Consider the following 23,910-nt stretch of genomic DNA (forward strand, 5'->3'; position numbering starts at 1 on the left):
AAGGATTATTTTTTTTTCATCATGGATCTACTTATGTTTTATTTATACAGACTAGTCACATTGAGATAGACATCTCTAGACTGAAAGGACCTTGACGGAGAGCGGCAGGGGGGATGTGAATCGACTGTTGGGGCACAACACTGTGTACAGTCACAAGCAAAGGACGGGATCACACAAAGGCCATTCATTTCAAATGAGAGAATTCCCACTGGCTTTCTGTAGACTATGAGACAAATTTGAACATCATGTACGTATATTGCCGTCAATTCACAAATCTGCTCTCTTCAGTTTTCCATATTCATACTTACTGCATATATTCAGATACTTTTCATAACGGTTCCACCATTTCATACAGCATATATTTCATACTGAATACATTTTGATATTTTGTAGATTGTTATATTTTAGAATGTCATGTTTATACATATATTTATATGTATAAACAATTTTTATATTTACTAATCCTTATTTAAGCAAACAATCAAAACTATAGTAACTGTAAGTAACAATTTTAAGTAAGTAAATCCATATGTGCAACCCATACTAATTCCCATACTTCCCATACCATATTTCTCATTCTACATAGATACATGTGGAAATTGTCGGCTACATTATTATATAACCACAATTGTTTATTTTCTAATATTTAAATTTTTATGTTTACATTCTATGTTTTCCTTAAAACTAGCAGCAGCCTTCCTCAGATGCTGGCAGTCATCTCCTCCTTCCATGAGAACATAAGGAGCCATACAGCACCACCTCAGAAGCATTCCCCATACATAGTGGGGTTAAGCAGGGGTGTGTGCTTGCCCCTCCACTCTTTGGCATCTTCAGCAGAAAGTGCGTTTCTTCACACTAGATTGGACCGCAAGCTCTTCAACCTCAGCCGCCTCAGAGCAAAGACCAAAGGTCCTCATCAGAGAAGTCCTGTTTGCAGACACAGCGCATACAGAGTACGGCCTGAAAACACTCATTAACCAGCTTGGTGATGCCTGTACCAACCTCGGACTAAAAATCAGCCTGAAGAAAACAAATGCCATGGGTCAGGGTGTCACTGATACCCCCTCCATTGGCAGCTACACCCTTGAAGCTGTAGGACTTCACCTATCTGGGTTCCAACATCTCTAGCAACCTGTCACTTGCCAGAGACCGACAAGCACATCGGTAAAGCTTCCGTGCATCAGGCCTGTGTCCTGAGCACCCTTCTCGATGATTATGAATCATGGACAACGTACACCAGCCAAGAACATCACCTTAACACGTTCCACCTCCACTGAGTAAGCGCATCCTTGGGATCCAATGGCAACATCGTATCCCTAATACAGCCATCCTGAATAAGGCCAACATTCCCAGCATCTACTCTCTGCTCAGAGGCATTTTAGATGTGCGGCGAACTCGTGTCAGGCGCCCGACCAACCGGACATCCAACTCTGCGTTATAAGGATGTCTGCAAGCGGGACATCAAACGCTGCGACATTGACCCTGTGGACTGGGAGCACCCCGCCGCCGACTGACTCGGCTGGCAGCGGGCTGTAAATGTCAGGAGGGGCAGAGGGAGAAAAGACGCGATGTGTGGCAGGAAAGCAAGAAAAAAAAAACGGCAAGAAATTAAGCATCCCCACGGAGGGGCCACCATGTACATATGCAACACCTGTGGAAAGCACTGCCATTCAAAAATGAACTTGCTGAGTCATTCCAGGCGCTGCAAACCCCACAGCTGAACTCTTAATGGCACAGATGAATTGTCTCACGAGACACACAGGCCTATATAAATGCATCCTTTTTACTTTTGCTGCTGCAATGGCCCAATTTCCTCAAAGGGATCAATAGTTTCATCTTAACAAATCTTATTATTGCGTCGCGATGAAGGTACTGCATGCGGTGGATTTTTTTCTACTTATGCGTTTGTAATGCATGCGTCAACTAAAACCGTCTAATGTTGTTTTAACTTGTTTTTTACTCACTCTGTGTGATGTATTCATAAAGACAACATTGTAATACTAATCAATAACCGCGTCTAATCATTTTCATCTCATTATGTTTGAGCCACAAGATCCTGGGGAAGAACTCGGCACATGGCAGAAACACAAATGCAAGTGTGATTCTGCCGTTGTAGTATCATTCCCATGGCTATCGCAGACAGAAATGCCTTGACATTTTGGATATTATTCTGTTGTTTGTCTTAACCAAGCGTGTGTCACAAGGTGGAGTAAAAAACTCCGCAAGCATTTGATGGACCGTGACATGCAGCAGGAGGTCAAGTCCAACCCCTTAGGTTTACATGATGTGCAGTTTCAACATCAATCCAAATGAGCACAAAATTTTGAAAATATGATTTATGGTCAGGTACTCTAAGTTGCAGCTTGGTGTCTATTGTTTTTAATGAGGAATGCTAATAAGCGGTTTTCAGCACCATTCTATTGATCTATCTGTGCATCTATGTATCTTTCAATCTACCTGTCTATCTGTCTATCACATCTCTTCCATTATTCTCTCTCTCTCTCATACAGTATATGGAGCTGAAATGACTTTCTGACGTTCTTCTTCATACTCGCTCCCTCCACCCTCCTTCCTCTCACCCTCCCTCCTTTCACCTTCATCCCTTTTAGCTTCCCTTCATTCCCTCTGTCCTGCCTCTTACACTCCATCTCCACCCTGAAAATCTCATTCTCCCTTTCTCCCTCTCCCTCTCTCTCCCTCTCTCTCTCTAGCCATCATTCGGCCGCCCTCTTCTTTCCCCATCACTTTCAATCTCCTCCTTCTCCTTTTCCCAGACCAATTTCATTCTCTCTGTTCTCTCTCTCTCTTCTCTCTACCCTCTCCCACCCGCATGGAGTCGGGGGTGTAAATCACACACACACACACACACACACACACACACACAAACACACTCACTGTGCTGGACCGTCAGAGCTACAGCCTCTGCTCTCCAGGCTTCATAGCAGGGCTGCTGTGTCATTAGTCAGTCTGCTCACACACAGGTACACACACACACACACACACATACACACACACACACACACAGGTTGTCAATCGGGCAGAATGTGTGGCTCACAGAGGGTGGTTTTCCTGTCAGTCAGTATCCACCGAGTGGAACAGTGGACGACGGATGCTTACTGGTAGGGAGAGGGGAGAGAGAGGTAGAAATACAGAGGGAGAGAAGGGGGGGGGGGGGGGAGTGGCAAAGGAGAAAGAGAGGGAGAGAAGGGAGGCGAGAAAGGGAAAGAGAAGTGAGAGATATTGGGAGAGACACTGAGAGAGAAAGAGACACAGAGAGTGTTCCTGTGTGTACAGTATGTGTGAGCGGATGTGTGTGCATGTGTACACGTGTGTGCATATGTGTGCATGCATGCATGTGTGTGTGTGTGTGTGTGTGTGTGTGTGTGTGTTTCCCCATCATCCATACACAGTATTCATATCAGCAGGTTGACTAGGGTTTAGCAGCCCAGGGTCAAGGAGGCGTCACACAAAGCTGCACACGCCCGAGCTAAACTCTATTTTTAGACAAAAACAAAAGCGTCTATGCTTCCCACAAGGTCCAGGATCTCCATGTGCTGCTGTGTCTGAGAGCCTGTAGGGTTTTCATCAGGTCCTTGTTGAACTGTCATGTCTGAAATACCTGTGGTAGTAACCTGATGCTCCTGCTGATGCTAGCTTTCACTGCAGCTGCACTGGAAGATTGCTTTTCCCATTTCCCATTTCTTGTGGAAGCGTTTAGCTAGCTTGTACACGATTCATTTCAACTTTCCCAGGTTGCTGATAAGGTAAGTTGTGTCGTTTTACATAATTAGATTGTTTGATTTAGGTTTTCCATTGTTTGTTGGACTTCTTTGTTGTAAGTGGACTTAATCCTTTGTTGAGGATGTAATGTTAGCACAGTGGGCCTTGCTAAGTGTATGGTTGAATCACTATTGTGTTACAGCAATTGGCGATATTGGAGTATTGGTGATTTTAAGTGATTTTTCATTGTTTTACTTTCAGGTCGCCTTACAAAACCTGTTTGCGAAGACACTCACAGCTATCAAGCGTGTAACTTTCTGGCTATAACTAAAAAAAAAAGGTTAAAACAGAATGCCATTACAACAGCAATTATTATTTTTTTCTCTGCCTTTCACAAACAATATTGAAAAAGCAATTTTCATGACTTGGCAGTTAATACAATAGATTGCCAAGCCTGTTTCCAGACTGATGGAGGCTGTCTCCAAGCGTTGATAAATACTGGCGGTGACGTGACAGTTTTCATAAGATAACATAGAAAGAAACTGGGTTGCTGCAGCAGCATATAGTGATAGGCTACAGTAGGGAAAAATAGAATATAAACATAATATAGAATAGAAATAGGAATGTAGCAAATTGAGGTTTTATAAACATATGCAACTGATAATTCCAAGGGGAAAAGTTGGGACTCTAGCGTTATTAAGATGTGCAAAATAACAGCAGCAGGACTGTGAACTCCTTATTGCAGAGCTTCACTGCACAAACTCAAAAGCTAGTCACCGATATGCTTCCGACCTGCACATAAGGCATAATAAATTAAACGTTTCCACCAGAGGCTGCATGAACAGACTTCAGAAACAGCATTTAGATGAATGTGATATTTCAAATCTCAAAGGAAGTATGAATGTAGGTTTCTATGCATATATGTATGTAAGTATGTCTGTACACTGCAAGAAATGTCCACCTTAACAAGTCTTTCGGTCTCATACTCTGCATTAAAAGTGTATTTTCCGGGACAATTCTGCCAGAGGGGTGAGATCATTCCACTTGTTTCCAGTGCAGCTTCGCTTGTTCCAGGATTTTTTTTTTCTAACTGTCAGTCTCTTGGAACGAGGCAGAATAAGACAGATCACTCCTTGAGTATCAAGAAGATGACACTTGATTCAGGAAAATGAAGTGAAACAGATCAATTTGCATGGGAAAATATGAAACTATCTCACCCCACTGGCAGATAGAAATAAGATTTTAAGACTCAATACTAGATTAAGATAAAAATTTTTGCTGTGAATGTATGTGAGTGTGTATACATGTGTGTAGGTATCTGACTAGTTACATATGCAAGTATGGATGCATGTAAATATCTATGTGTATATGTATATGAGGATGGATGGTCTGATGGATGAATGGAAGGATGGATTCATAGATATGTGCCAAGCATTCAGCTGTAAACTTAAGTTGGAAATAAAGTAAGTTCTTATGCAAGAGGTAAGAATACACAAGGGAAGAAGTACTCTCTGGTGCATAGGTGTGTGTGTGTGTGTGTGTGTGTGTGTGTGTGCTTGCATGTGCACGCATTTTTTTTTGTACCTCTGCATGCCTCTAGCTGGCCTGTTAGAACTTTGCGAATCTCTGACACCCACATATTTTTCACATCCATGGAGGAAGCCTGGGGATGAAGACACACACACACACACACACACACACACACAATAAGTCAACCAACCATATATAACAAAGGCTTCTTTACACTAATGCTATCTTTCTTAGTGTGAGAGAGTTTAATGGGTGAGCTCTGTGGTGCAACACTGCCCCCTAGAGGATTATAATAGAAATGATCACTGTGTTCATAAATATTGGATGCCTATAATCTCTCTATAAATATCTGTGGTAATTTACATCACCATCAATTCAATTCAATAATTAATTTTCCACTTTTATTTGCTAATATATATATATATACCTGGATGATGTAGACCTCCTCTCTGCCGTTGTACCACACCTCAAACTTCTTGATGTCGCCTTTGACGTTCTCTGTGATCCCCACAGCACTCATCTGGACACAAACAGACAAAGACAGTGAGGCAGAGATATTGTGACACGCAGTGAAACAGCTAAGCCAGAGGAGTCACTTTCGGTTAGGGCCTGAAAACATCCAATCAAATCCGTTTTTATGAGGAAAAGTGATAAATGACCCAAAATTACCCTAAAAAAAAGCGGGCATCTGGACCATTTTTCGCACTTTTTTGTCACGTCACAGAAGTAATCTTGAAGAGATGTAATATCCGCCGGTCCTTAATGTGAGCTTGAATGCGTTTAAACATGCAAAATGAGCATTCACCAAATTCTTCTAAATGTATGACCGCCACAGATCTCCATTGAGACGCTGTGACAAACCTTTTCATGTCTCCGAGGGACTTTCTATCGCATCCCGGCGACACTCGACAAGCCACAACTTCCTCCCTTTTCTCTGATTTCAACACACGATGCTTCATTTTATTAATCTGTTCTTGCTCTTCTCGGGGGTCATGAAGGTTGGAGCATGAATACATCATCAAATTTTATGAGGATAAATGACCCGGATGACCCTAAAACATGCCGCATCTGGATCATTTTTCACTTTCGGATGGAAACTGGATCATCTGTCACAGAAAGTAATCTTGGAGACAAATAGCATCGGCTAGCTCGTACTGCGAGTTTGAATGCTTTTTAAACATGTGAAATGAGCATTCGCCAAATATTCAGCAATAAGTTCTGCAGGCTTTCACAGTCTGGCAACAGTCGACAAGCCACAGCTTCCTCCTTTTTCTCTGATTTAAATGCAAGATGCATCGTTTTATTAATCTGTTCATGCTCTTCTGGGGATCATTGAGGATAATTCTCCACACATACGAGATGCTCAGCCTGCATCAAGGAAACTCTGCTACTGTTCATTACACAGAAGCAGACAGAGGTACTTCAGCAAGCATGAAATGTATGTATCTGCAGATAAAACACTGCTTTGATTGAATTTGTTTGATCTATTTGACTTCCTTTGTTCCTTTTTTCTTTACACTTCTTTAACATCTTCAGACAGGTTTGTGTTTAAGTATTTTACAATGACAGCTCTATGCCAGAGACTTCCTCTACAGTTTACATGGAGAAATGTCAGCAAGCCAACAGAAGAGGCTTTGTCTATGTGCCATGAGAAACAGCTAACACTGTTAGTGACTGAAGAGTTAGCATGGAGCCTACTATCACTCAACATAGTGTACGTTAAACTAAGTGTTAGCATGGAGCCTACTATCACTCAACATAGTGTACGTTAAACTAAAGTGTTAGCATGGAGCCTACTATCGCTTAACATAGTGTACGTTAAACTAAAGTGTTAGCATGGAGCCTACTATCACTTAACATAGTGTAGGCTAAACTAAAGTGTTAGCATGGAGCCTACTATCGCTTAACATAGTGTACGCTAAACTAAAGTGTTAGCATGGAGCCTACTATCGCTCAACATAGTGTACGCTAATGTGAGCATTTAAATGCTCACATTAGCTGCACTTAAAGCAAAATTTGGACTGGGTAACAACTCTTTCTTAACCTATGCACAGCTTAAAGCCACATTAGACAGAATATCAGTTCCGGCCAGTACCATCGGTGGCCACAGGGGAATAGATGCGAAGCTGGAGGTCATTGTCCGTGGGAGAGGAACAGTCTCAAACCTCTACAGGCTCATGTGCCTTTCCTCTCCCAACTGCAATACCCCGACCCAACTGCAATGGCAGCGAGATGTGGAGGGACTCAATTTCCATGAGCAAATGTGTCAGATATAGAGTAATACAGATGAAGATAATGTATAGGGCATATTTCACCCCTGCCAAACTCAAAAAGATGGACCAGAACCTATCAGACCAATGCTGGCACGGTTGTGGAGAAGAGGGATCTCTTATATATGTTATGGCACTGCACTGCCGTGGATTCCCTGTGGAGGGAGGTGGCACATATGCTGTCAGGGAACCTCAATGTAGATCTCCGGTTTTTGCCCAGTACATGCCTGCTGGGGGCCCGCATTGAGAACATTCAAAGCGATAAGCAACAGAGCGTGATTGCCCTTGCGTGCCTTGCGACAAAACGTTTGATCTTAATGAACTGGAAGGTGAGGAAACCCTCCTGCTTCTCTAGAGACAGGTGGCTGGAGGATTTCCTCCATCTTTTAAGCATGGAAAAGGCCACCTCCATCCTCAGGGACCTAGACCAGGATGTAAGCGAGCTCTGGGATACTATAAGATCCTTCCTGGACCTAGACTAGGATGCAAGCAAGCTCTGGGATACTATAAGATCCTTCCTAGACCTACAAGTACACAGATACTTCTTCCCTGTATAATCAGTGCTCAGTGCTCACAGTATGCCAGCCCATTCTATATGTTTCTACCAACCAAGCCATCTGTCCGTCTGTTTACCTATCTATCTATCTATCTATCTATCTAGAATTATCCGCACGGGTGCTGACATGGGACATGTGTGCAGCCCAATTGAATAAGAGCACTGTGCCCCCCTTCCCCCCTCCTCTAGGGCATTGTTGTTGTCATTGTTGTTGTTGTTGTCGGTGTTGTGGATCCTGTAGTTGTTGTCGCTGTTGTGGTTTGTTTCATGTGCTGTGTCTTTATTGTTTATGAAAATGCAAAGAAAAATAACATAGTGTACGCTAAAGTGTCAGCATTGAACCTACTATCACTCAACATAGTGCCTACCAGTCTACCAAAAACGTGGTGTCCTCCTTTAAGTTGGACCCCCTTTTGCACAATCCATGTCTCAGTTGTCTTAAGGCTAATCCACCTTTTACCCGTCTCCTCCCCTTCATCTACATCTCCTCTTCATATTGAAGTGGATTTAATAGGTGAAATCAGTGAGGGATCCCACTAGATTTCACCAGTCTATTTCATGGAGGGAGCTGCTGTTCTCACTGTTGTGCACAATCAATGATCAGTGATTTATTTTCTGTCCTCTTTGACATATACTATTTCCAGTGACTGTCTAGTCAGTGTCTCATACACCACAATTCCAGTCATGACACTGTCTGAGAGGGTTACTGCTTCTGTGAAGCAACTGTAAATTTGCGATGTCAAATCAAGTCCCATCAAAACACAATCTATTTTCCCCAGCATCCTCTCTGATGTCCAACGATGACAGTTACCCTTGGCATCTGTAGCCCCGACTCACTTCCTGTTTCCTGTCTGACTGAAGTGTGTGGGTGTGTGTGTGTGTGTGTGAGTTAAAGATAAGATGTAAAGGAACAGCAGGGCTCTCTAGGGCGATGACTGGGTCATGTTGATCCCTTTAGATTCAGGGGGTGATGTAGGGTGATGTAAAAGACACTTTTACAGAAGTGTCTTTTGTAATGTTTCTTTAAATGATTATCTTTGGTTTATTGGTTTATTACTGAATTTACATTTTATTCATCTTGCTGGCTCTTACCTAGAGCAATTTACAATTAATGCAGGGGGACTACAGGTTAAATATGAAACTTTTTAAGACCTTTTTAATTCCATTTTAAATCAAAGACCAACTGCATCTATAAAATAATCTTGAACACTAAAAAAAACGACCAGGGAGATTTCTCATTGGAAAAGTAGGGCACTGAAAAAGGCAACATTTTTAAGACTTCTGAAACCAAATGCAAGGCTGAAAGGCAACATTTAATCATATTTAAAACATGTGAAGCCCTTGAACTTAGATAACTCAATTTAAAACATCTTAAAGAAAAAATCCAGCATTTTTTAATCACATTATGAGATATTTGCCATTTTTCCCTCAGATATATCCTTTTTTCCCCCCTTCCTTCCTTAGTTGTTTTTCCATGTAAATATTTTGAAACAAATGCTGTCTCAATATGATCGATTTTACTTTTCTGTAAAGTTTTACTTTTTTATTTTTATTTGTCCTGTACTCATATGACAGCCTTTGCCAGATGGATACGTTTTCCACAACGTTCTTGATCAGACTGTGAATGTGTATGTGAATGTGATCTGACTGTGTAGCTTAAAAGAAAAAAAGACACCATTGGATAAGTAACTTCAAAAGGCTAATGCAGAAACACACACACACACACACACACACGCCATCTTTCTCTGACCTTGAGGGAGTGTTTGAAGCTGTAGGACGGCGTCTTCTCGTGTCCGTCCGTGGTCTCCTCTCGTTTCTTACAGAAGAGCAGCATCTTGTTGTACAGGAACAAGTGTCTCTGCATGGGCTTAAACCTCGCAAGGTCCTTCACCTGAAATCAGGTAATGAGCCAATCAGTCAGTCTGTCGGTTTGTCTGTCTGTCTATCTAGCGATCTATCAGTCAGGATGTCTGTCTGTCTATCCATCCATCCCACATTTCCTATAGTGTCATATTAAAGTTAACGTGTAGCATCTTTAAACATCAATATATCATTGTCAAATTAATTGTTATACCATGGTATAATTACTGAAAACAAATGAGATCCTGATCGAGATGAACTCCCATTACCCCCTCCCCCCATCAAATCAAATTGCTGACTCATATTCCATTAGTTTAGACTTTTGAATGATCCCTCATTGATGATCCCAACATCCTGTTTCAACAGCATATGCGTCAAATCAAGGAAGTAAAGATCCTATTTCATGGAGTCTTTAAGACCACATTTCCCATAAACCCCGTTGCTTCCGCTGCCCCTCCTCCTCCCTGGCATCTCTGGCTTTACTGAAGAGGATAAACATGCTGGAAGAGATTTTTCCATCGGCCTTTCACTCCTTCCACCCTCTGCCATTGCCAGAAACTCTGAAAGCTTTAGCTCTGTTTGCTCTGGAAGAACAGCGACCTCTTCCTGTTTTGTGCCAGAAAGCAATCCAGCTGATTTCCCGCCAAATCTGATGCGGTGGCACACAGTGTAAAATGCAGTGTAGAGGCTAGTAGAGGCCTCTCAGCAATGGTTTTGTTTACTTATAGCAATGACTCAAAATGAATGCGGTAATGATCTATTGACCTTAAAATGACATGCACAGCACCTTTAAGTTTATATTCCAGGCCTGTCATGGTGCAGCTAATATAATGTCTGGTGCAGTGTGGTGCAGTACCTTGCTGTGGCCTCTCTTGTGGTCGGTCCACACGTTGAAAGATCCCTGCATTAGCAGCTTGCCCAGCTCACTCAGGTTCCCCTGTGAATGCAGAGCCGTGTCGACACAGAGCCGGTCAGACTTATACACACTGCTTTCAGTAATTGCACTTTTCCGTGGCAGCCATGTTGGCTCCACAACCCTGCTTCATGGTCGCTGCTATTGTGAGTCGCTCAATAGATATACGCATGACGAAGGAGGGTTAAGTGGGGGGAAAAGGAAAATATGATCCAGTATATGTATATGGTATATTGTTTTTGTATGTATGAATCTGTAAACACTCATTTCTGCATCTTATCTTCATCTGTAAATTTTACAAGGTAATAAAGTAGCTAACAATACACATCTGCACACTCTGGACATATTTCTGTACATACTGCATGCTACCTTCAACTGTAAATCTGATCAAATTAATAGCTTACAGTGCATATTTACATGTCTGTCACATGCTTTTCTCTATATTTGTTCTTCCATCGGCACAATAGATAACTTGCACATCTGCTTCAACCTGCAAAGCAGTCAATGAAGACACTGTATATTTATTGGTTTCTGTGCTGTATTTTTGTCAGTATGTTTGGTTTTGTTATCTGTCTCATTATCTTCTCTGTTTGTCTTTCTCTTTTCTACTGTACGGTGTATCCTATTCTCGGCTGCTGCAACAACCCAATTTTTCCATAGAGATCATTGCATTTTCATTTAATCTAATCTTTAGAAAGACATGCCAGCGACGGTCACACCTCGTCAGTTTGGTCGGATTTGGTTACAGCTTTACTCCCCACTCATTTACATTTTCTGTTCCATTTTGTTGCTGCCTGGTGACACGCTGCAAAAATTTCCATCGTCACAGCGAGTGCCGTGAATGTGGTCAAATTATTTCCCTTGTTTCCAATACAAATCAAGTGATTCAAGAATTTTCTGAACTGGAATCGGCTTCCATCAAACACCAGAAGCGACCGAGACCTTCAGAAACCCCCAACTGGCTTCCTTCATCAGCAGGACATCCTGTCTGGTCTTCCTGAGCCTGTGATACCATCACTCACTGATCCCACTTCCACTCACAATAATGACACGCTTACGCTTTATACACTTGTAAAACTTATTTTGAGCTGTTTTAAATGAAATATTTTGAGATTTTTTACATACAATAATGTAGCTTGTTTCAAGTCATTTACCTGAAACAAGCATCCCGTTTGTTTCATGATTATTTCTTTCTCATATTGTTATGAAGCCAGTGAATTTATTCAAAGTTCATAATTCCACTAAGACTATCTTGAAATGAGCTGTTAACTGCAAGATAAACCCACTTGCTCGGCGTGTGATTTTTTTTTTGCAGTGTACCAGCAGATCTACATTACCATCACACCCAGTCTCTCTTCTAACAGATTGAATTTAGGATAATCGCACGCCCGAAGCTCTAATTTGGCTGTTGTTGCAGATTAAATGTATGATACACACACTTTGATCCCGAGACACACAGTTGAAAATCAGTTGGTATAAAGGCTCACCATTCTGCATATTTACATGTTGCAAGTAGCCATGGTTTTGTCTTTGAGGTTGTGAGCCAGAAAGGTATTTAGACTCAAAAACCCTCCAACCAAACAACACACACACACACTCAGTTATTCATTGTTAGGGAAAATTCAGATGTACAAATTGAAAGCACCATTATCACAGATCCTATCGACACTTCTATGAAGTCAGGGATGGGAGCACTGGACCTGTGTGTGTGTGTGTGTGTGTGTGTGTGTGTGTGTCAGTGTGTTACTAGTCAATGCGTGCAATAGAACAAGTGAACGTATCTCCTGCAGGTATGTTGTGTGAGTGAGTTTGTTTTGTGCTCTACGCAGCACTATCTGAAGTCGGTGTTCTGATAAAGATCCAGTAAATTCCTTGTGTCCGCTGACTCTTGAGCGACCCCGACATAAACCCACAGAGAGCTGGGTGAGGGGCTGAGAGGACAGAGCTGAGACAGCTGCTACCCAATAATAACAGATTATATGAAGATGAATTGGAGTAATGTCATTTTTAAAAATGGCATATAAATTGTAAGGGTCTACAACAGATATATGGCCTAGTGTGTGTCGATTTGGGGTCTGTGAGAAGAAAATGTTTGATTCTGGTTGTAGATGATGATGATGATGATGATGATGATGATGATGATGATGCTGCAGGACCGTCCCACTGACCTCAAAGCCAGTGATGGCTATCTGGTGCATGGAGTCGTTGACGGACTTGATGATGTCCAGCATGGTGGCCAGAGCCTCCTCCAGCTCAGCCGTCCCCTCACCCTTACTGCACTTCAGCATCTCCTGGAGAGAGAGAGAGAGAGAGAGAGAGAGAGAGAGAGAGAGAGAGAAGGGTCAAGCAGAGGGTATGCAGAGCGTCATCAGCTGCGTGAGAAGATACAGTTGAGGTCAAAAGTTTACATACACTTGTAAGGGACATGTATGTCATGGCAGTTGGGGAAATGAAGAGGTACATTTTCCAATCATTCTGTCACAGAAGAAGAACAGTTGCAGAATTCATTGAAATCCCCCAACTGCCATGACATACACATACCTTACAAGTGTATGTAAACTTTTTTTTTTTTAATCTTTTTTTTTAGGCATTTTTATGCTTTATTAGATAGAGACAGTGTGAGAGATAGTCAGGAAGGTATGGGAGAGAGAGAGGGGAGGACATGCAGCACGTATGTAAACTTTTGACCTCAACTGTATGTATAAGTATTGTCTGTTACAGATTTACCCTCCTTTCCTTTTCTATTTCTGTCAATATTATTCTATCTATTTATTTGCTATCAACTGAGTTGAATTGTAGAATTGAACTGAACTAGTAATGCTACTTGAATGGCTTTTGGTTATATTGTTGGTGCTGATATGATTGTTTGGTGACACTTTAGATTAGGGAACACATATTAACTATTAATAAGTTGCTTATTAACATGCATATTGGTTAATTATTAGTCAGTACTAACCACTTATTAGCACCTTGTTCTGCACTATTGTATTCTACAAGTACAGACCATTAACTATGGCTTTTCCCTCAACAGCCTCCTGATTAGGGTTCATGGCAAGTTGTTGCACATGAATTAGGCTCTCAGTATGCTTTGCTCAGTTTGGGGCTTATAAGGTGCTGGTATAACATGTTATTGAGGGAAATTATTAAACTATTGAGGGAAAACCCATAGTTAATAGTTAATATGTGTTCCCTAATCTAAAGTGTTACCGATTGTTTATATTTGTTAGATCATAGTTTATTCATTGTTAATTATTAGCCAATGTTGGAATCATACCTCATTTGAAATGCTGTATTTGCTTAGGTTTCCTCCCTGTCATGCCAATAAAGCATATTTGAATTTGACAGACAGCTGAAGATTACATTTGAATAAATTAATAATTAATTATGTTGATATGTCATTGCCATGGATTTGCCATGGGACTGTACAGAATCTACTTGTTAACCATATAAATATAAAAAAAACCTTCAAATTACACTAAGAACTTGTGTTGGTTCATGTTTTCCAATCCAGTGTTTTAAGGTTTGGTGGTAGGGCTTCAAATTAGATTATATATGCTTTATGGATTGGGTTTTTAATCTATGCATCCCAACATAAGGAGTGCAGCAGTACATTTTCATAAGCCTGGGTCCTGAGGTGAAAGTCTAAATCCTCCTTTTGGCTCCAGGCTCAGAAAGAGTTTTTAGGAACTCCTGGGGGGGATTACATGAAGCAGGCTGAACAAATTAGCCAGATAATTGCAAATAAAAAAAAATGCCTTGTTATTCTTATTTTTTTGAGATATTAGTAAATTAAACTTGGATAATAGTTTTTACAGACGTCTTGTTGCCGAACCAAACAATAACCACTCATTCTGAGCAAGACTTGAGAAGTTATGTGATAATATTGACACAGGGTTCCCACACTCATACTCGAGCACTTTTCAATGACTTTCAAGGCCTTGTTTGGTGAAGTTTGGGGACTCAACATTGGCATGTTTTGGGGTAAGACATGACATAGTCAATTTTAGGTATTATAGAGGCCTCATTTTTTACTTCTGATCTTGTCAAATCAGCTCTAGAGATGAATGACGATGAATTTGGGTGCTAGATTTTAATAAACAAAAAAGAAAATCAAGTACTTTCAAGGCCACTGTCAGTGATTTCCAAGGCTCGTGGGAAGCCTGCTTACAGTTATCTGTCTATGGTAATTGAGTAATGCTGGTGCAGAGTATAAGGTGTAGGGGTTTGAGTGTAGGTGGCTGCAGGTAGTTGCCTTGAGCATGAGTTGGTATTTGGTGATCCTCTGGACAGGCTTCAGCAGGTAGGCGTCCAGAGACAGCTTGTGGTCCAGCTTCTTCTGGCACTCCTGTTGTCACAAACACCAAACATGCTCCATCATGAAGACTGATGACACTTTGCTCAGTCTTAAAGCTGCACTAGCCAAGTTTTTATGTAAAACTACGCCCGTCTTATCAGTCTTATCGGCCGCAGCAGGGAAGAGCATCCCACACCCTTTAATTACAGCACTGTAGATTCACCCTGTTTGCCAAAATGTAAACCAACAGGGTATCAGTTAGGGAGAGAAAGGCAGTTTTATTCGATGGGAAGGGTGAAGGGATTGTTCAGAAATTTGTAATGGCTTCACTGGTTGGAATTTTTACCACTAAGTCACCACTAAAGATTGTCTGTTTTCCAGGAAGCAAAAGTGAGAGATTTTGATACAAAACGTACAAGAACATACATTTTTTGTCATTTTTGTGGCATAAATTGTCAAACAGGTGTATGGTATGATAGATAGATAGCTAAACATGGCTAAAAAGTGATTTTTCATTTTAGTGTGACTGTAAATTCTCTTGTCAGATATGGACACTGGTGGGAAATCTCTGAGAGGAAGACATTTAGTTTCTGGGTAGTGAAGTCCTCAAAATTCAAAAAGTTACCACCCACTGCCATATGGGGCCGCCAAAATGCAAAGTTGCCATGTGCAGCTTAAAGCTTTCTCGTTGATCTATGAATCACCAAGGAATACTATATTGAAATTATGTATGAAGGAAGATGCTTTCTTGCTCTCTCACAGACTGCATAGAGAATCAGATGACGGTTTACAGTGTGTGTGTGTGTGTGTGTGTGTGTGTGTGTGTGTGTGTGTTACCTGAAAGAAGAGGCTGTCTCCACACTGTCTCCAGAGGACTTCAGAGCGTGGTTTATTCTGACAGTACTTCTCATACACCTGCAGCTCCTCTTTCTGACAACACAAACAGAGGGATGATTACAGCCAGGGCTTGAAATGAGCTCCAGGCTCCAGCCAGTTTCTAGTCAATTTCAGCTGTGGCTGGGAACATTAAGTCTGTCAATTCTACTACACTTTGGCAGGTAGACAGTTTGTCTTCAGCCTTTCCTATAAGAACTACCAGCAATGTAACCTATTTGGACTTTTTGGTAATTCCATGATTTACAAGCTTACTATCAGGTAGAACCGCAGCCGTGTTAGTAATGTAACTGTCTTGGCTGACAAAGTTGCCATATTGCTGAGTCTAAAGCAGCAGTTTGTCTTTGCTGGCATTCTCTGCTACTGGTAAAAGGATTCCTATTCTTACCCATGTTGCAGTGCTACTGTAAATGTGACTACTATTACAATATGTATAGTATAATAGTATATACATACAGTATATACTCCCTCACTCACTCACCCTTTTTAGAAAGCAGGTCCCCACCATCTCTGGTTTTTCTGCACAGTTTTCCAGCTCCTTCAGAAATGTCCTGCAGGTAATTTACAAACAAACAAAACAAAATTAAAATAATTATGACAATATCTCAGAGAGATGAGAATTTGCTTTATTCACATGGCGGCCATATGTGATTCACATGGTATGTAAGGTGGGAAACTGTGAAGCTAATCTAAACAATGGCAGGCTCAACTGGTTTTGGACAAAAAAAAAATTAAATATACACCAAAATTTTCCTTGAGATGAGCAGAGCTGGAAGCCAAATTCATCCAATAAGGTCCAAGTGAAAGGTGAGAGCGACTACATTGACAGGAACAGCCATGATATTAAAGCTACGACCTGCTCACACCAGTGAACACTTGTCAATAACGTTAGCTAATCTTTGCCGAGAGTTACTTCATGTTGTTAACATTTAATACTTCCAAACCAACCGGGTGTAATTTTTATACTATCACTACACTCAATTCTGACTGGCTAATGAACACATTCTGAAGTCGTTACTTCTGAATTACAGACTGCTGTTTCACATCTCCTCATATCACTCCACAGTCTGCAGTCAAGAAGTCCGGTCCATTTAGGTGATTTCTAATCAAATTAACGAGCAACACCTTGTGCAAAAACTACTTTCTCCTTGGTTACTGCAGACAGCCTTGCTGGACTTTGGCAGAAACTTGTAAACTATTTAAGCAATAACAATATTTCATGTCAAATGATTAATGTATTTGGTAAGTAGCCGTGTAATACGCGGGATAATGTCCTATATTCACACAGAAGCCTTGAATTAGCCTGTCGGGGCTAATTTTGCAATAATGACTGGCTTGCTGTACATTATTCCTTACTAAACTGACAGCAGTCACAGTCTTGATTTTTAGTATTAGTAATATCCTAACATTATGCTTCATATCCTTAGTGGCACGTCTTTGGTAATCAAAGAAGTGCCACTAACTACTAAGTTGATGTTAGCTGTACGACGCTAGCCAGTGCTAGCATTAGGTGACTTTAGCCGGTTGAAACTATACTGTTAAAACTCAGGGTAGGCTACAACTTAAACAATTGGACCTAGTTTGGAGATAAATATACTGTTAACAACATTAAGTACCGCTAATGTTAGCTAACATCATGGATAAGTGAACATGTGTGAGCAGATCTTCAACTTCAGTCCAGTTGCTGTAGTCTTTCATTTGGACCTTCTTGGATAATTTGGCCTCCAACGCTGTTCATCTCTTAACAATATGAAAGGAGCATCTTGGTGTATATTTTCAATTTTCCGTCCAAAGACTGGGCGAGTATGCTGTTGTTTCTGTCTGCTTCACAATCTTCTGCAGAGTGTCACCCCAAGTATGATGTAACTCAAATATGGCCGCCGTGTGAATACAGAGAATACACCCCCTTGTTAAAATCACCAGTTTTCCCCACAACCCAACTTGGGTCTTGGCCCCTTAGTGCATACATTTTAATTTTCAGTGGAAACAAGAAAACAATACCAGCTAGGCGGTCTATTGACGGCTTCATTTCATTGTTTTCCTCCTGCTTTTACCAATTAGGCTACTCAGAGGTGAAAAGGAGTGGGAACGAGAAGGCGAGGGGAGAGAAACGAGAGGAGAAAAAGAGAAAGTGGAAAGAAAGATAGACATGAGGGAAGAGAAGAGGTAAGAGAGAGGAGGGAGGGGATGGAGATAATGGATGGGCGGGACAAGAGGAACAAATTCTTGTTGGTAATCTGCCTGTGTGAAATGCCTGTGATGTCTTAGTAATGTACTGCATGTGTCTATGTGTGAGTGTGTGTGTGTGTGTGTGTGTGTGTGTGTGTACACCCTTTGTCTAGAAGAGTAACCCAATGCTACTTAGGAGCCAATAGGATCACAAAGGGACGCTATAGCAAAACTAGGCTTTGCCCACATACTTTTGTTTGAACATGACACACACACACACACACACACACAGAGTAACCCTACACTAGCCATAGGAGCCCTGAGCTCTGCGTACAGGACAATGGCTGTCCATCACAGCCATTGTCTCCACCAATCACCACCGAGGGCAACATGGAAGGGAGATTAACGTCTATAAATTAAAGTAAAAGTAAACATGAAACATAGGGTTGTTTAGTGGGTGAGAGTGCAGTTTGTTTTTTTCACTCAGAACAATCTCCACCTATTCTCCTTATTAAACAAACAAAAGGAAAAGGTGGGTCTGACTGGTATATATGTATCTATATGCATATGTATCAAAGGGTTTCATACCAATAAATTCCCAAAGTAAACATGATAACATCCCCTAAAAAGCAGCTATTTTTTACCGGCAAAGCTTTTAAGATAGCCAGTAACATAATATTGCAGCGATAATTATGTGAAGATGTTGTTGATGTCTCATTTTGGAATAAAGTCTTCATTTATAAGAACAATTTAGAGGCGCAATCTGCTATAAAAATCAAAAGCGGGACCCATGTTTATGCATGCGGTCCCGCTCGTTATGCTACTTAGACATTTTACGATACATTTACCGATGCTTTTAGGCTTGGTCACAGGGTCATGAAACACTTAATCGGTATGAGAAAACATTGTGGGCTGTGTGCAGTGAAATGACATGAGCTCAATTAGAGGAAAGACAGATACACTGTCTCAACATGAGGTTAGTTTATTTGCTCTCCTGCCCACTCTTTCAATAACCTAATGTTTGATTGCAAAGAGGAGACTAGAGAACTACCCAAACCAGTCGGTGTGTGTGTGTGTGTGTGTGTGTAATTGCCTCCAGCAAATAGAAGATCTGGAATGCAGGCTATGTATGGACATGTGGGAGTGAATGGAAATAAAGAAGTGGAAGAGAGAGACAATACACATAAATATATAACCTAGAAAACAGATATGAACAGATATTGACAGGATTTTACTGCTGCTTTACCGCATTTTGCTATTTCATTACGGCGGTGTGGTACTTCTGGGGTTGTGAGCTCGCTTTCGAATTCTTGATCTATTAGAGTAGTCTTTGGGAAGACATTTTCTCTTAAACGATTGTATTTGTTGCATGAGGTGAGGAAGCGTAATTGTGTTTCCTCCTCATTTGGCGTGCAGAATGAAAATAGCCTGTCCTCCCTCGGAAGCGAGCGCGGTTTCATTCTCTGGAATCGAACTCATCCAGAGCAGAGGCATAGCAGCATTAGCCGGCCTTGGCCCCACATACAACTTTATCAATAACTTGCTTTCTTCACACGTAGCCACTTGCTTCTATATGTGGCAGTTTGTTTAACATGTGAAAAATGTACACACATGCTTTGATTTCACATGTATATTTTCACGTGAGTTTTTCGTAAGGATGAGGAGTCAAAAAACAAAAATTAAATATATACATAAATTGGAAGATAACTTTGGTTGGAATTTTTTTTATCAAGGTGGCTGGCTAAAATCACTCACATGGTCATTCTGGACAAATCAAACTGTCATCGTCGGATAGAAATGACAGTGAGATATAATCCATTTTTATCCATTAGAGAGATCTACCATCCTTTTATGCATCAAAAAATCCGAAAATCAAGTGGCTTTGCTCCCTGACACGTGACAAACAGGTCTGTCTCCTAATTTAGCACTGAGGAAATTCTCACTCTAGCCTATTTTCTCCTGGTGCTGGTACGACTGCCGTTTGTGCTCCCCTAACACAGCGCATGGCAGGCCACTGCAAGAAAATGCATTCCCCCTACCTGTTGTGAAATTCATATATCTCTGGCAGATTGCCAAACAGCACGTCTCTCTTGTTCTCCAGCGACGGGGGGATGAGGTGGCTCAGCTCTGAATTATCCAGCTCTGCAAAATAACCCTGGATAGAGGGGGGGGTAGAGGGTGGGGGGTGGAAAGAGAAAGAGATAGTTAAGAGAAAAAGAAGGCACATACCAGAATTAGTCATAAGTAAACTGGCTAGGCAGCAAAACAGCGTCACTAATCATTTCAATGCCTGGGGTGTGATTGGCATAGATTCTTCACCTCTCCACGCCTGCAGTTTCACTTTCTGTTATATAAACTCAATACAGAGATAGATACCTATAGGCGATGAGTTATACACTAATTATACACTCCCGGCACACTGCTCTGTTTCCTGTAATCAATATATGTTCAGAATCAATGTATTTGGCGATTGTGTGTTGAGTTGAACCTCTTTGCTGGCGCACAATCCAATAGGAAATCAATTGGACGTATTCAACCCAGGAGGCATATTTTGAGTTCACATGAAGTTCATGCGCTGATGAAGGTCCATTTATGGGGGGTATGAGATAAGGGTCGAATTCATAAGGAGACGAGATGTAGAGTCCCGTCAACTGAATGGAAATCAATGGGGTTAACGAAATTAGGGAGGCACCAGTAGTGATGCTGCTATTTCTATCAAGACTTTCCCGTACTAAGATACTCAACTCAAGTCAGAAATCAAAGCAGCGCCAGCCATTCACATAGAAAAACACACAGGATCTCTCTCATTAAGAAAATGTCAATTACATCTCTATTATTTTTGGTCTAATGACCCCAAACTAATGGCCTACATCTGATCGTTAATAAAAGTAATGGATTGGATCAGTACTCGGTATTGGACGGTACTTAAAGATCAGTACTGTACATCTCAGTTTGGTTCAAGTACTAAAACGGTTTGGACTTCATTCATTTAGTTTGTGAAGAACCTGATAGCAGTGAGAAAGTGGCATTGGTGCATCCCTAATTGGAATATAGATTTCTGGCTTTCCCTTTTGAAACCTTTCTACACCCTTTTCTAAACCCTTTTTTGCACAGGGAGAGAGACAGAAAGACATAGTGTGTCTGCTATGAGCGTATGTGTGTGTGTGTGTGTGTGTTCACATGTATGTGTAATCAATTCCAGCCCAATTCTTGCTTTCAGAAATGTTTTAAATCAAATATATTGCTGGTTAGCATTTACACCAATGTGAATTAAATGGATATGTTGCCCATTCAGAGATCAATTTGTTGGAGGGAGTGTTAACTGATCCAGCTAAAATGAAGCAAGGTGGTGGCTATTTTGAAGGGAAGAGAACCGCTATACGATCACGTAAAAATGGGCGATGATCTCATTTGCTGGGAAAAGCCGGCGGACATACTGTACCTCCATGATGCTTTGCAGCTCCTCGACGTACAGCCGCTCTGTTTCAATCAGCTCAGTCATGATGTGTCTAGAGAGAGACAGACAGAGAGAATCAGGTGCAGTCTAATGCATAGCAAATTATTATGAAGTCCTCTCAGCAGAATGTCCCCTATGGTCTGTTCAATTATTCATTTATTCGGTGTGCTTCTACTCTGTTTGAGGGGGCAACCATCCACTGGAAACTCTGTGCAGGCAGACAAACAGACTAATAAATCAGCAAACCGTTTTCAGACAACAAATACGTCGTGCGGTAAGATGCTCTTTGGATGCGCGAGAGAAGCTTTTAGTCTACGTTGTGGCTCTGCTATTGTTTGTCAAAGTTGTTCCGCTTGGAACCACAATTTGGCGAACAACAACAACATAAAACCCTAAATGAAGGATTTTCAATTTGGGTGGAGCATTAATGACACGGAGAGAGGATAGCGTTTTTTTCATGGAGAGGATAGCGGTTTGTGGATGTTTTAGGCGAGCTGCGAGATCAGACATCACTGTTGTGAGAGGGCGATGACTAATTATGAGGAAAACGATAATACACTACAATAATATTACCATTACTCTTCTCTTTAGTGGGAAAAGTGCCATCCAACATTGGTAACCAGCCTGTATTCTCTTTAGAACAGGGATCTTCCTTTGAAGAATGAAAACCATTTAGCCTTCCGCTTTATTCATTACTTCCCTACAGCCTACATCCTCTGCTTTCCCATTTGGCAGTTTAGATCTGATGGCTGCGAACAAGTTAGGGCCAAGCCAAGGCCTTGGGACAAACAGGGACACACACATCTCCCTGTGTAGCTAGGACACCCATACACACTCTTGCTGCTCGTCAGGTGCTTTGGATAGCATGGCATACATTACATACGCAGCCGAGCCGAAGACGAGGCCGGTGTAGTCGTAAAACATACGCAACCTGGTCAAAGCAAACATTTCCCGACATTAATGGTCCCTTTAATGTGGCCGTTTGTATGAGTCCGGAGTTTGTGTGCGCTGTATATGCCATCACAAGCCCACGGGGACGCGCTGAGGGCTTATTTGATGTACGCTACCGTTTTATAGGTCAATAAAGCTCAAACCAAACGCATCGGACCCTCCCATAGGGCGAGCCATCTGTCATGCCACACACAGGAGACGGGACAAAGATGACAGGAAGGGGTGTGGGAGAGGCGTGTATGTATGTGCTTGTGGGTGAAGCAGGATGTCACTGGAAAGGAGCGGGCATGCTCAGTCAACTTTCCCTGCATAGATAAAGATGTTGGAAAAAGGATCTACCTATATATGTGTGTGTGTATACCTGCATGTGATTGCCCCTGTACCTGTGTAACACGATTGATTTGTTCAATGTAGATTCACTCCTGTGTGGAACCGTCGCTTCCTTACTTGGGAAGAATATCTATCAACTAGCAGATCAGAAAACACAGTGCATAGTCACACTTGGTGGTGATGTGGCACTAGGGTGTGTTTGTGCGTGTGTGTGTGTAAGTTCTCGCATGTGTGTGAATTAGAAGTGTGTAGTCATGTTCCTGGCTGACCCGCATGTTCTGCTCCCAGGGGATAATGGCCGAGGAAGATTATTTTTCTTCACACCCTCGCCGATTCAGATCACTACTACCTGGCCTAGTTCCCAAAGGCTGGTGTACTGTGACCGCATTTAACCATGAATAGCCCTGGATGATGAACAAAACCCCACTAGCGTGCCAAAACAAGAGTCAGGAGGAGAAAGGGAGAGAGAAAGCCGGGGAGAGCGGGAGAAAGTGGGAGAGAGGAGAAGGCAAGCAAGGGTTGACGGCCATATTGGAGGTCCACAACTCTTTGGCAACGGTGGGTGTTAGCAGCTGATTGTGTTTCACTACAGAGTTAAATAGACATGGTTAATATCTGTGCTGGTTTTCGCTGTGAACTGATCATTTCACCACTAATGTTAGCTTGTTAGCTAGCTAGTATCTGGTCAGCTAACCATCACACATCTGATTTGTGCACTAGTTAACGTATCTAGTAAAAGCTGACATTGGTTGCTTTGCTAAATGGTAACACTTTACAATAAGGGTCACTAAGTTAAGGGTTAGTTAATGCTTAATAAGGGTTAGTTGATGCTTAATAAGGATTAGTTGATGCTTAATAAGGGTTGGTTAATGCTTAATAAGCATCAACTAACCCTTAATTAACAGTTAACTAATGTGTACTTTACTAATGGTGTTCATGTTAACTAAGATATTAATTTATACATTA

The 23,910-nt window shown here is 41.5% G+C and overlaps 1 protein-coding gene across 1 annotated transcript in view; it reads right to left on the bottom strand.

Annotated features, from left to right (window-relative positions):
* mcf2l2 (MCF.2 cell line derived transforming sequence-like 2) overlaps positions 1-23,910 on the bottom strand; it is a 124,938-nt gene that overhangs the window by 24,325 nt on the left and 76,703 nt on the right. The window contains exons 16-25 of the mRNA XM_071528542.1: positions 21,649-21,715; positions 20,246-20,361; positions 16,519-16,588; positions 15,981-16,073; positions 15,102-15,194; positions 13,018-13,140; positions 10,793-10,873; positions 9,827-9,967; positions 5,678-5,770; positions 5,305-5,383 (exon numbers count right to left, since the gene is read on the bottom strand). Of these exons, the coding sequence (XP_071384643.1) occupies positions 5,305-5,383; positions 5,678-5,770; positions 9,827-9,967; positions 10,793-10,873; positions 13,018-13,140; positions 15,102-15,194; positions 15,981-16,073; positions 16,519-16,588; positions 20,246-20,361; positions 21,649-21,715 (956 nt within the window). The remainder of the gene's footprint in view (positions 1-5,304; positions 5,384-5,677; positions 5,771-9,826; positions 9,968-10,792; positions 10,874-13,017; positions 13,141-15,101; positions 15,195-15,980; positions 16,074-16,518; positions 16,589-20,245; positions 20,362-21,648; positions 21,716-23,910) is intronic.

This window comes from Centroberyx affinis, unplaced genomic scaffold (assembly GCF_046629955.1).
Source record: "Centroberyx affinis isolate AG114_WGS23_722 - 3 ecotype Tasmania unplaced genomic scaffold, CSIRO-AGI_Caff_v1 ptg001688l_1, whole genome shotgun sequence".
In the NCBI taxonomy this organism is placed as follows: domain Eukaryota; kingdom Metazoa; phylum Chordata; class Actinopteri; order Beryciformes; family Berycidae; genus Centroberyx; species Centroberyx affinis.